General features: G+C 35.8%; 2 protein-coding genes across 3 annotated transcripts; one reads left to right on the top strand and one right to left on the bottom strand.

Annotated features, from left to right (window-relative positions):
- The first annotated feature begins 7799 nt into the window (after nucleotides 1–7799).
- Nucleotides 7800–9776, top strand: LOC147501127 (cycloartenol-C-24-methyltransferase-like). Of its 2 annotated transcripts, XM_086603769.1 has the most exons (6): nucleotides 7800–7889; nucleotides 8086–8159; nucleotides 8255–8339; nucleotides 8413–8468; nucleotides 9185–9395; nucleotides 9535–9776. In XM_086603769.1, the coding sequence occupies exons 1-5, from the start codon at nucleotides 7884–7886 to the stop codon at nucleotides 9216–9218; spliced, it is 255 nt and encodes an 84-aa protein (XP_086459895.1). In that variant the 5' UTR covers nucleotides 7800–7883; the 3' UTR covers nucleotides 9219–9395; nucleotides 9535–9776. The 2 variants fall into 2 exon arrangements, 1 of the variants encoding a protein (XP_086459895.1); XR_015219769.1 differs by lacking the exon at nucleotides 7800–7889 and having other exon boundaries at nucleotides 8038–8159; nucleotides 9183–9395.
- Nucleotides 9777–12698: 2922 nt separating this feature from the next.
- LOC147501126 (uncharacterized) lies at nucleotides 12699–13508 on the bottom strand. The gene has a single exon (XM_086603733.1). The coding sequence runs from the start codon at nucleotides 13506–13508 to the stop codon at nucleotides 12699–12701; it is 810 nt and encodes a 269-aa protein (XP_086459859.1).
- Nucleotides 13509–13812: the final 304 nt, after the last annotated feature.

The following is a 13812-nucleotide window of genomic DNA, read 5'->3' as shown; positions in this document are numbered from 1 at the left end:
CCCTAATTTCATCATTTTAGGCATATACACTCACTGCTCTAAGTTCAACATGTTGCTTTCCCTCATTCTGTGGGTGAAGAACGATGGTAGCACATGCCTTTTCCTGAGATGAACGATCGTTGCACATATGAGTGAATAACATCTTAGACACCTCAAATTTTCTGCAGAAGTCGTTGCAGTAGTAATAGTGGTGTTATTGGTATTGGTAGGTGTAGATGAACAAGTAGATGGTGATGGTGTAGAAGAAGATATTCCTCCTAAAATGCATGATGGAAAGCGACTTTCTCTTTCCATTTTGTAACATTTGAGGATCATGCAGGTTAACGGTTACACATACCTCAAAAGTCTCGAATCATTATAAACACATGGGCAATAGGACGTGATCCAAGCGTGTGGGACGATGCAGAGAAGTTCATCCCATAAAGGTTTATCGGTAGTGATATAGAGTACAAGGGACATGACTTCCAATTTCAGCCTTTTAGTCAAGGAAGCAGAGGGTGCCCTGGAATGCACCTGGGTCTGAAAGTAGTGAAATTGGTTGTGGCACATGTACTGAACTGAACATAGATGAACAGTTTGGACTTACAATACCCAGGACCAAACATCTATCTTTTTTATTTGAGATTTTTTAATAATTCTACCTATCTTTGTTGCCACGACTTTGTTGGTTCAGCTTTTCCACATACAAAGTTAGAAGTACCTTATCCATCAATACATTGCTTGCATCCTCTGGCTTTCAAAGCTATTCTAGATTTCCTTTTTAGAATTTCTCCATTTTCTTCTACTTGGATCCAATGTATTGTTTTCTTTATCAAAGCTACCGGCCAGCCTCATAGAAATATGGCAAGTCGTCAACTTTAACTTGCATTCATGGCAAAATGTACTAACATTCATGGTTTTCAATAAATTACCACACAGGCCCCTATACAAACAACAAGAACTTAAGAAATCAGATTACGCATAATGCCCATTCTGAGTAAGGCAAATTTGAGTAGCAAAAATGCTTACAGGAATTGTAACACGCCATTCCAATATATTAGCCTCGAATTTCACCCGTTAAAGTCGCTCATAGCAAGGTCAATGCAATGCGATAGAAAAGCAAATATAAGAAATTGCAAACATCTCCGGTAATATGGTCATATTGCAGAGACGAGTAGTAGAGCCACTACATACATCCATCAGACCAGAGCTTTATAAGTTTGAAATGTTTGAGTGCTTACTCAAATCACTCAACACAAGATCACGGTCTTTATGGTCATGTTCATAAACAACAAGTAAGACCTCTGCGCCTACATCCATGACCTTTAAAAGTTTAAAGTGTTTCAGGTAGGAGAGACATAATATCATCGTATTCAAGGACATACTTGAATCAGTTACAAACCTAAAGATTTTTTCTTTTCTTTTATTTACACCAACTAAAATTTAGAAATCAATAAAATGGTGCAACTAAAAACTAATGAAATGGTAAAGCACAAACTGGCGCTATGCAATGCAAAGATTGGCATTTTCTTGCTGATTTTTCCCCGACCAATTGAACATCATCCATAATTACATCCCATAGAATCGCATAACCTCAACATCAGGCGACTTAGCGTCCTTAACATGTTGCTTCACGGTTGTCAATGACTTCAGATATTTTTGATCTCCTCGCTATCTGGGTGGTCAATGCAGATTTCAATTCCTTGAGTTTGATCTCAAATATTTTCTTCTTATTGTATTCAACCAACCCAGTCAGGCCTTCCTTGCTGAATAGAAATAGACATAACGCAACATAAAGCACAATTAAAACTCACTATATACAATACCATTACGACATCACATGAATAATTTACTCCATAAACTTATTAATTTTCATCTCATTGGCTATTCCCTAATTTCATCATTTTAGGCATATACACTCACTGCTCTAAGTTCAACATGTTGCTTTCCCTCATTCTATGGGTGAAGAACGATGGTAGCACATGCCTTTTCCTGAGATGAACGATCGTTGCACATATGAGAAACTGATATTGAGTTCAAGGAAGGCTTCTTCTCAGTCAGATCACCCGGTCATCTTGGTCTTCCGAGATGAGTTCCCAATCTTCTTCGGTGAAATTATCGTGTGCGCTTCTTGGCGCTTTAACCATTTCAAAGGTGGTTGGTAAGATTACATAATCGTTCTTGGGTCATAGAAAGGATCTAGATCACCAGCCCTAAGCCGGTCTTTGAAGTATCCAAATACATGTCTATCGCAGATTATCCCTCGGTGATCCCCATGGACTCGACTCTAGCCAATCGCATTAAGCCCATCTACGCAAATAAGGGGAAACTAACTTCGAAAACTATATTATCATTTATAATGTTCAAGCCGCTTAACCGACATATTATCATTTATGAAAGAAGACAATTATATCCACCTAAAAGTAGCAAATAATTCATTTTTCATTAAAACATGTAGATGTCATCTAAGAAGGTTTACTTGGAAAAGAACATAGCATACCTTTGCTGATTCCAATCGAAACAGTCCATCACCATCAACATATATGTAATTAGCCCGAGTATAAACAAAAATTTGTTAATGTCCACATTGGTATAATACAAGTGAAATTTCATCTAAATGATAATTAGAAGAACTGAAGAAGTTTCAAAAACCATAAAGAAGACAATGACAATGAGTTCATCCCAAATATATAATCGAGGGCAATGCAGGATTAAGAAAGAAGAATAGAATGAGAAATTTTACTTTCGAGTGCAAAAGTAATTCAACTTTGCTTTTACCATACAAAACAACAAGAAACATATTTATTTAAATCGGTTTGAAGTACAGTCAATAGTATGCCATCCTTGAATACTACGAACTTATCCTTGAGTAGCGGTTGCATAAATGTCTCCGGGGGAAGTCCAGACAACTTCTGGGAGAATGTAAGGGCTGTGAAAATAGCAAGCTTCTTTCTTTCATTCTCTTCAAAAAGCTCCAATGACTGCAAGAATCATCGCATAACATTTTCGAGATTCTTTATGAGTAAAGGCCTCCTGCGCAAGATCTTCTGTAGGTAAAGAACAGAAGGCAAAATAGCTTCACGTGTTGGCTCACAATCTATGACAGAATAGGTATGTCGCTCCCCCTCATCAGATTTTGTAGTGCCAGGCTCTGTTTGGCCTCCTATGAAAACCACCTGCAGTTTCAAAACCATTAGATCCTAATACCACAATAACAATAAGAAACCATCAGCCCTTGAATAAAATGGCAAGATAAGAGAACAACATGTCCCCTGTGCTAATATAAGATAAAATAAATACTTAAGAGTCTTTTCTACTCTGTAAATAAACCACTTACTTGACCTAGCAAGTAGGTAGGATTACATAATCAAGACTACAAAGAGATTTTATATAAAAGGACAAGAAAAGAGACTTGACTGTTTTTGTAGATATCTCAAAGAGGTGACATATCTACAGTGCTCATATAGAGAGCTCTTACACCTGATTTTCTTAATTACTTTTTCTATTTATAAACTTTATGTTTTCCAGAAATAATCAATGCCTGACCTTATGATTTTCTACTAAGGGATACAATTTCCAAGAAAATGATAACACAAAAGGATGGACACTGAGCTAATATGGATGCCGTTTACCATGACATTATTCTCATTACTGTCTTTATCGCTTGGTTGTGTATTTGTTATTAGATATCTCTTCTCTTTAAATAGATTCCGACTTCAGTATTTTTTGTAAAATAAGGTTAACCTTTGAGAAGCTTCCTTTCATCAGACAACTGAGATATAATGTAAATAACAGCTGCCGCCATTGATATAGTGCTCCTCCTGTAAACAATAAAAGAAACAGATCAGCTTTACATTTGAGGCAAAACATTGGTTAAAAACCACACCAAAAACAGTTCAATAAAACGAGGCAAATTAGCATATAAATGGAACCTGCAAGGTGTAATAGATTTATTCCAGACGAACATCACATGTGAACCTAATATGCTGTGATTTGATGATTACTATTTGTCTCAAATTTCTATGAGAATGTAGACAAGTGTAGCTTAGCTCCGCCTACTTTTGTGATCCTGATTCTCTTATTAATATATTCTATTTACCAGTTATAAATAAAATAAAATAAGAAAAACCAGTGCTACCTTATATCAAGCTCCTCTGATTTATGAATTGCTTCTTGAGCAGCTTTAATAGATTGATTTAAATTTCCATATTACAATAGAAAGCAAAGCATAAAAACAGGTATAATACGAACTAATAACTACAGAATAAACTGGAGAAAATCTCTTAATCTCACCAGAAAATCTCCAGCATGTATAGCTCCCATCTCGACTGATTGACTCATCTCTACCTTCAGTTGTTTCACAATATATTCTTTTGCTCGACTGACTTCTTCTTTTTTTGACTCCATTGGCAACCCGTGAACATTTCTTAGTCCAGGATTTCCCTCCAAAATTAAACAAGCAAAAAATAAGTGAGAAAGTTTAACAAGAGTCACATTACTGTAAGTCCCCAGCCACTACAAATCTGACCCTTCAATGATGTTTAAGAGTCAACTTCCAGGAATTGGACTTCTTTAGCTACCTTGGCAAGCAAAATTAAACAAGCAAAAAAGAAAAGAAAATATGCTTATTAAAGTATACTTTCTCAATACCTCAAATAATGTAGGTAGAGTTGTCTGTATAGTCAGAAGAGGGGCCAATAGGAGCAGTAACAGCATGAGGGCTGCAAGCAAATACAAAAGTAATTGTCAGTATATGTATGTAATCACACAAATCATAAAATTATTTAGAGAATTTGGACAAATTCTAATGAGCAGATGATAAGAAGAGGACATAAATTTCAAAGAAAAGCGGTGCTTTGGACAAAGTGACAAACTAATACATGATTATAACTGTACTCAAGTTACTAGACATCTTAGGTATCGAAAATAAGATGAATTGATATCAATACAAGAACAAACAGATGAGGGATAAGCCTTAAGGTCACCTCTCAAATACATATCTTACCAAGAAGATTGGAGCAATTTAGTTGAAAGGAAGCTGCGTGGGAAAAAGAGGTCGCAATTCAAATTTGAATTGAATTTGAGATACAAGACCCGCAATTTGTTCGGCCCAGGCCCAACAGTAATAGTATACTTATGGGTTTCTAAACCCAATAGCTTCTACCTAATTAAAAAAATATATATCTAATTTAAAATAAGGTGATTTAGCTTTAGGCATAGTCTATGGGCCAAAGTTTGGGCTTTAATAAAATACATACATAATTATAAGACGTTCTTTGCACATTTTTTTGACTGGATACGCTGTTGGTTATCACTAAAAACTCCAGTGCAAATTTATACATAAACAAAAAGTTATTAATAAATAATACTCTGACCAAACACGACTATGGGCCAAAGTTTGGGCTTTTGTAAAATACATACATAATTAGAAGACTTTGGGCTTTTTATTGGCTAGATACACTATTCATACATACAAAATACACTAACACTTTGTTCAAAAAATGTTAAACCATATTCAAATAACATTAGGCAAAGTTGCAGACCTGTTTGTAATATTTTAAATATAAATAAAAATTTATTGATCATACTTTTTACCCTTACACACCAAATTTAACTCACTACACAATTCAAGTTTGCGGAATTGTGACCTTCGATTTTCCAACTTTTATTTTGATTGAAACATAAAGTTTATGTGATTGTTATTGTGATGGTTATGTTTGCCTAATTATAAAATATGTATTATTCAGTACAGCCCTTACCATGGACTTCCACGCGTCAAAACCACCATAATACTAGCACGTGTGGGTAGAACCAAAGAATTTCCAATTAGAAGACAGTGTCATTCGTGTTGGGAGTAAGTTATTTCGTATGCATGAGATGAGTCTGTTCATTTACTTTTTTTCCAAAGTATTGGTATAATGACCAATTAATTGATGGTACGGTGTCTTGAGCACTGACGATTGAGAATACATACTTTGGTATTCCCTATTTTATGTAACTAAGTTGCTATTTTTGCATTTTATCTCAGTAGAACATTACTCTCAATTGGTAGCCTAGAGTTACATTGTCGTATTGAATGCAACATCTTACATAGCGTTTTCAACATTGATAAGTTGGCAAAGCTTAAAATTAAGAGGCTTATGTTATTTTACACAAAGAGATATGAAGATTTTGATAATTAGGATTTTATTAGCTTCATCAGTATGGTCCAATTTAAGGAAAAAAACGAACAATAGAAAACTCACCATTATAAGTTGAAACACTAATAGATTTGGCAGTCCTTTTCGGGAAAGGATTGTCTAGGTGTATACGTTGTAAACTCTTACCAACATGATTAGTACAACATGATCAAACGAGTCTAAATTACATGTAGATCACAGGGTTTTGATAATTCTGTTAGACCAATGAGTTTTGATGCTGCTTTTATCGAATTTGACGTGACATCGAAGACTAAAACTACTCGATTATTCAACAAGTCTTTAGCATTCATGAAAGGAATTTTGGTGTAATATGTTGGATAAAGGCTAAAAGATAAAAGAATGTATAAAAGATCCGAAAGGACACCTAGCAACCGAAGTGTTACAAATCTTGGTTCATAAAAACTCCTTTTACGAGTACTATTTCAAGTAAACCGTTCTGCCTTTCTAATTCGTTTATAATAGTGTAATAGTGAAATATTTAGAGAAATTTCATGCACTAACTTAGCCACCCTAACTTATATGATGGTGTATTTACTGTCAAGTTCTTTAATGAAAAGATGATGGATTTCATGGAATTGAATAACTATGACGACTTACAATAGAGTTCATAAAGAAGTTATTAATGTCATAGGTTGTTAGTGAGCCTGCAGAGCTTCATATAGTTCCTAATGTTGTGATTTAACTTATCAATGCAACATGCATATGAACTGCATATGATATAAATTTTTCTTTTTCGATGTTTATCTTGGTGGATTCACTTTATATTTTACTGTCATGTTTTGTGCGCACCACCAATAAAATTGTTACATGTGGGAGTTCCATAGGCAATCTAAAGTTGACGTCAGTTTGTTTTTACAAAATGTTTAGACTATCAAATAGTTAACTATCAAGGTAGTAGATTGAATATTTTTAAAAATTTGTGTTTTTATCAAAATTTAAATTATTATAATATTCTATAGTTAAAATTTTTTAGTATATAATAATTTAAAAATTAAATTTATAAAATATTATAAATAAATTAAATCAATTAGATGAAAACGGTCCCCGTTCATTGAACGGGCTCAAAAACTAGTGAAACATTCGTTGTACATAAGAGTTACTTACAATTTTTTTATTTCTCCGAAGCAAAGAATCACCCATTTAAAAAATCATCCATTTCAAATATATGAGAATTACCAGCGGGGACCTCAACCTTGCTTGTCATTTTTCGTTTTTATTTTTTTCTTTTTTGTGAATTCGTGCGTTACCGAATGTGTCACTGAACCTGAGTCAACACAGTTATGATTTGTTGGCCTATTAATGTTGTTCTGAAACTCATTTAGCACTTGTCCCAAGTGACAATATGACATCTCATCTACTAGAATATTCTTTTAGTATTTGATGAATTATTTTCCATGTAATACGTAGTGACTATACCAAAGTAATTGGAAAGAAGTTTCTCCATAGGGTGTTTATGCTCATTGTATTGGATTTTACATTTTTATTAGGAAACTTTGAAGCATATGTTTCAATAGTGAAATTGGCATAAATCATATGATCTATGTCATCAAAAGAATCCTTGTTTATCATGAAATGGATTAGATGAATAAAACAATAACATCAAGAGTATGGAGGTGTTAATTAAGACTGGAAAAGATCTGTCTGGAACCTTGGGAGGATGATAATAACTATTAAATTTTTGAAAATCATTATCTTTATTGAAGAATGAAGGTCGGTGAATGTGTTTGCATACAGAAGCGAGAAATATTGTCGTCTTTAGATAAAAACTCTGAGTTAACTAATAATAGTTATATTATCTCATTGTATTTTTTTCTTCTCACGACCAATACATTCATCCTAACTTTTTTTTTTTTTTTTTTTTTTTATTTTATCATTCACTATGGAATATCTTACCATTGATTTTCAGGTTAACAAATACTATGACCTTTCAACCAGCCTCTATGAATTTGGCTGGGGAGAGTCTTTCCATTTCGCAAACAGGTTTATACCGAACCTTTCTTACTATATATGTATCTTATGATGTCTTCTTCTTCTGCTTCTTATGAATCGATGATGCGTATAAATGATATATCTAGATGGAATGGTGAGTCGCTTCGGGAAAGTATCAAGCGACATGAGCACTATCTTGCTTTACAACTATGCTTGAAACCTGGACAGAAGGTTTGCTCCCTTATGCAGATTGCAGTAACACGATAGTTTTCTCTTGTTAAACATGTTTACATCTTCCAAATAGGTGTTGGACGTGGGATGTGGAATTGGTGGGCCACTCAGAGAAATCGCGAGATTTAGGTAAACCATATACCATGAAGAGTTGCATATTTCTATACCAAAAAATTCTAGAACCATTTTGTTCCTATGAATTACGTTTTGTTTCCTCCCACAGGACACAGTTGTTTTCTATTATCTTTGTAAAGACAATGAACCATGCATTAAGCTAAATCTGATGGTTGTAATTGATGAATCATTAAAATGAGTGCTACTATGTAGTTTATAATGACTATGGATGTAATCTGGTAGTCGGTAAATCACGTTTATCAGCAGGACATATTTTTCTGGTAGAGTGGTAGACATAATTAGCCTTTGCTTTGATAGGCTCATAGGCTTAAGCCTCGTGACCATGACATATTTTTCCTACTTCATTTCAAATGGCATATGGACGAGGGCTTTTGAGGAGTTTAGGGTTGTATTATCTGGGCACCTTGTGTATATGTGGGGTAACATGTATTGAGAGTTAATATCAGAGTGACTGGCTTGGAAACAGGGCAATAACTTGTTTTGTCTGTTGATATGACTCTATCTTCTCTCAACTTGACTACTTGTCCACTATTTGAACTTATTTTTTTAATTTAAAGAGGAAGCGCCAACTTGATTTTACTTGTACATGCATAGATTTTTAAACTTACTGTTTTAGGAACCTTTGCCTACTTCTCTAGACTTAGACAGACTTATCTGTGCTAATTAGTGCTGCTCACCTGCTCTTCGCCTTTGCTAATCTAAGTAAAGAGGAACTTGATTAACCAGCTGAGCTATGCGGCCTAGCATATATACGTGGCTTCAAGAATTGGTTCTATCGATGTATAGAGAGTTCAAACCGATGCTGTGTGCTTCTAGATGTGGATACTTAAGATTCAGACTCACTGAATGAACTTGACAAGTTCGAACTTTTCCAATATGAAACAAGGCAACAGATTGAATGTGTGCCATAAACAACTCAAGGTAATCAAACAAAAGTTCCTGTTAGATATGTAGACATGCATGCACAATGTGAATATATAGTGCATTATCAGAGCCTTCATAGTTCATTATTAAGCCCTTATTGACTGGTGCGCGCCCCTCTCCTTTTCATTCCTTGCAGTTTCCTCTCTCCTCTGGCTAAAACAAGAGAGATGTTGAGTGCCGCTTTGTAAGGAGGGAGATGTCGTTCTACCCAATTCAACTTACAAGATTGAGAAATGGACTTACAGACAAGCGAGAGTCACATTTGGAGTTGGTTTTTGAAACATGAGAGCAAGGGATAGCATTACACATTTAGAAATTTGTAATTTCTTCCTTGCGTTTGCGGATTGATGGAAGGCAAGCAAGTAACAACGCTGGGTCACAGCAGTTGCCACCATAACTGGACATAGCGAAACCATGTTTTAATATGCTTTTGCAAGATGTACACTAAAGAAGTAAAGAGTCTTTCACTTATCTTTGATTGTTTAATGGCTAGAATTATCTTCGATTACAATAATCTATCCTACATATTCTAATTCATTATATTCAAAACAGAGTTTGATCTAACTCTGGAAATTTAGTAAGGATGCACTTTTGAATAAGAGATGCAACTCAATCAAACCTGAAAAGAATGAGGGCAATATGACTGTCATTTACTTTTATCGAACAGTTCTAAATTCACTTAAGATTAGTAGTCTCGGCTATATAAGCTACCACGGGGCTACAGCCTACAAGGAACGTATCTTCAACGATAAAGGTCCCTTTTACTTTTCGTCGATTTAATTATTATGTTTTTGAACCATTTTGATCAGTTCATAAAACAAGTTTGGTTCAGAATCTTGTAGTTTAAACCATATTCAGACTGCAAGAATGAAATCATATAGGTAGCTGCACAAAATTCTATCAAAGGATAAACGATGATACAAAAGAAAGAAACAGAGAAAAAGTCGTAAGAAATCGGAATACGGACTAGAAAGTAGTAACTTTAACTCACCATGCCGCCCATGGAGAACTCACTCTGCCGATTTTCCAAGGTAACTTGGCAGCAAAGAAATTAAGTTTTGAGTCCGAATTGGAGAAGTACGTGAAATGGATGTTGCATAGAAATTAAGCAGAACAATCCTTATTTTTCGCTTGGAGAATAAGAGTTTGTTGGGAAAATACTCGTTATATGATTTTGATTAGGAGTTCGATCAATATTAGTGTTGAGAGACTTGATCAAATGGATGAAGAGGACATCAATATAATGATGAGAAACTAATCGGATGGATAAAAGGACACCAACACATTTCGGAATCACCAGAAAAGATTAGTCACCGATTGACATGGAGATCAAACGGCCAATGATAATTGCTTGGAGAAAACAATAGCTTACAGAAGTACAAACTAACGTACTCTTCTCCAATACCTCTTCTAACTAGGACATGTACAAATGCCGACATCACCACCCCACCAAGTGTACGTACGTCTATAAATATACGACCACCTTATATCCTTTCTCACAAAAACCTCTACAAGCTATAGCTAGGTTTAAGTACAAGCATAACTCATTAGGTTGAAGGCAGATTATAGAAGAAGAAGTCAGAGTTGTTTGCTAGTATAGAAAAAAAGTGATATTTTATTTACAAGTAAAGATGTTCCCCGTGGGAATACGTTTTCTTCCTAGCGACATCGATCTCATATATTACCTATGGGAGAAAGTCTATGGAGAAGGTCCACAAGGGATAATGAAGAACATCATTGTGGAACGTGATCTTTATGGAAGCGAATTGCCAACGGAAATATTCAATGGGACTACGGCGACAGAGTTATATTTTTTTACAGTCCTTAAGAAGAAATTTGGTCATGGAGTGAGAATGGATAGAACCGTCCATGGAAAAGGAACTTGGACGGCACAGTACAATGGCAAATCAGAGGGAGGATGCAAAATCCCGGCCATTTATGACCCTAATGATAAATCTGTAGAAATAGGATATCGGAAAAATCTGAGTTTTACGCCGAAAGGTGAGAAAGCAAGGTTCGTAGTGAATGGTAAGAAAGAAAGTTGGGTAATGCATGAGTACACTTTGAAAGAATATCCACCTGGCAAAGACGTTTTTGCTCTTTGTAGGATCAGCAAGGGAAGGAGCGATAACCGCGCATCTTCAAGTTCATGTGCCTCTGTTTCTTCTGATGGGCTAGAGGAGAATGATGAATACCAACCAAGAGAAAAACGTCCCAGGACAACTACAGTATTGGCGTCCGTACCAATGTCCCCTTCAACAACATCAGCTTTCAATGAGGGAGTAACGACAAGTCCGAACGACAAGTTTGTTGCCAAGACCAAATCAGTTATGGGTAATTTGTTGCCCGCAAGACCATAATCAGTTCTCCCAATGCGTCATGTATGATTCATTATTATGCCTATGCAAAGCAACCCGCCTTGTCAACAAAATTTTGATGGAAATTTGTTGCAACAAGACCACAATCGCTTAACTTCAATGAAATGTGTTAACCGTACATATGCCTATGCCTATGGCCTAGACTCTGTGAAGTCATATCTAGCAGACGGCTCATTAGGATCAACTTCAGGAGTGGTCGCAGTGCCATTCGATGGCGGACTTATGCAACAAGCTGGCGATGAAAATTTTGCGTCTCAAGAGGCTCCTCATGAGCCCAGTGATATGCTAGATAATGCCTATGATCCTTCAATATTTTGTGAAGACCTTGATTGGAATTCTATGCACCTCGGTGAACTTCCAGCGCTCGAACAGGATCCTCAACCTGTTAATATGCTTACGGACTTCAGTGAATTTCTGTTCGAAGAGGATCCTCAACCTGTTAATATGCTTGGTGGCAACAGCAACGTTGATTCGACATTATTACACGGTGTGTTGATGCCAAATTTTTCCTAATCGCTGTTTACTTGTAACAAGGAAATGTACAAAAACATGTTTATATTATAACATGAATGGGTTCAATGTTTTGTTGATTGAAGAATAAGATATTAGATTTTTTTCTATGATTAATTTTTTTCAAGTTATTATATGTTTTTCGTTTATGTATGCATTACTACAGTTAACCAACATTTTATCAAAAAGTAGTTAAGCAATGTTCATTGTATATCTTCAAATCGTAAATTTACGAACTCGTAAATAACATGTCAACAAAAATGTAGATCGAGTGCACTAAGAGACGCATCTAGACAATTCAGAGCTAGTCTACTCTGTATATCTTTGAGGTGAAGTCTAGCTATTTCCATTCTCTTGTTGATACCATGACAGTGTTCTCTAGCCCATCCTTTAAGAGTATTTTTGAGGTTCTTCATTTTTCTGAACAACATAAACGACGGGCTACCATGAGGGTGTCCCAGAAGGAAGGATGTAGCTTCCAGAAGTTACAAAATTTGAACGGGTGGGGCTTCCTTACCACTTCAGCAAAAGACATCACACAAGGAGAGTGGTTTGATATACCTAGGGGCATGAACTCAACACTACTGCAAAAAGACCATTGTGGATTAATCAGACATCTATCGATTTTGGAGCACTTCCTGCCAACAAATTCACCACAACTTGACCAAGTAAAAAAGCATCCAGATGCATTGTGATCACGCAATTCAAAAAAATTAAGGCAATCAGCCAGAGGAGAGGTCTCCCTAGGCAGCACTGGTCGATCACCAATTCTTTCATGGGTATATAGAACATTGTTTAAATCCCCCATAACACACCAAGGGCCTATGGAGCTTCCATATAGACTCTTTAACTCTTCCCATAAGAGTAATCTATCTACACTGTTATTGCTAGCATAGATAAATGTCACCAGAAAAGGTTCCTGAAGTTGCATCATGGACACCTTACAATGTAGAAATTGAGAATTTTCTACCTCCTTCTCCACCTTTACTGTAAGTGGATTCCATAATACTAGTATTCTTCCATTAGCATCACTAGAATAGTTGTTCATAGAGTCCCAATTGGGGCAAACAACCTTTTTGACCTCATCAAATTGATCCAACTTAACTTTTGTTTCCAAGAGTGCAATGCAATCCAGCTTATTCATTCTCCTAAATTTATCCACCTCTTTAGCTTTAGTGGCATCATTTATTTCTCTGACATTCCAGAAGCTTATTCTACTCATTGAGATTAGTGTTTTTTCTTATTCCTTAACCCCGGGGGTCTACCTCTTTTCTTCTTCTGTTTCCCATTATGTTGCTGCTGATTCTGTTGTTCATTCTGGACCCTTTTTTCCATTGCCAATGGCATTTCAGTGTTCAACGGGGTTGGAGTAATTTCATCCTCAAAGAATTCAACATTGTTTTCTGAGAGGTCATCCTCCAACTCACCCCCTTCCGCTACCAAAGCTTCAAACATACCCCTTGTCCTACTACATAAACCCATCAGTTCCTGTTCTGGTTCCTCTTCTGCATACTGACGAGGAATAT

The sequence above is a fragment of the Coptis chinensis genome, chromosome 4 (genome assembly GCF_015680905.1).
Source record: "Coptis chinensis isolate HL-2020 chromosome 4, ASM1568090v1, whole genome shotgun sequence".
NCBI lineage: Eukaryota > Viridiplantae > Streptophyta > Magnoliopsida > Ranunculales > Ranunculaceae > Coptis > Coptis chinensis.
Note: the sequence above shows the minus strand (reverse complement) of the source record. Positions and strands in the feature narration are given on the sequence as shown.

Bases quoted from the DNA above. Each gene is read 5' to 3' on its own strand.
- LOC147501127 (XM_086603769.1), top strand. The intron at 8,160-8,254 runs GTTTATACCGAA...TGATATATCTAG, and splicing joins TCTTTCCATTTCGCAAACAG to ATGGAATGGTGAGTCGCTTC. The intron at 8,469-9,184 runs GTAAACCATATA...CTAAGTAAAGAG, and splicing joins AGAGAAATCGCGAGATTTAG to GAACTTGATTAACCAGCTGA.
- LOC147501126 (XM_086603733.1), bottom strand. From the start codon at position 13,508: ATGAGTAGAATAAGCTTCTGGAATGTCAGAGAAATAAATGATGCCACT.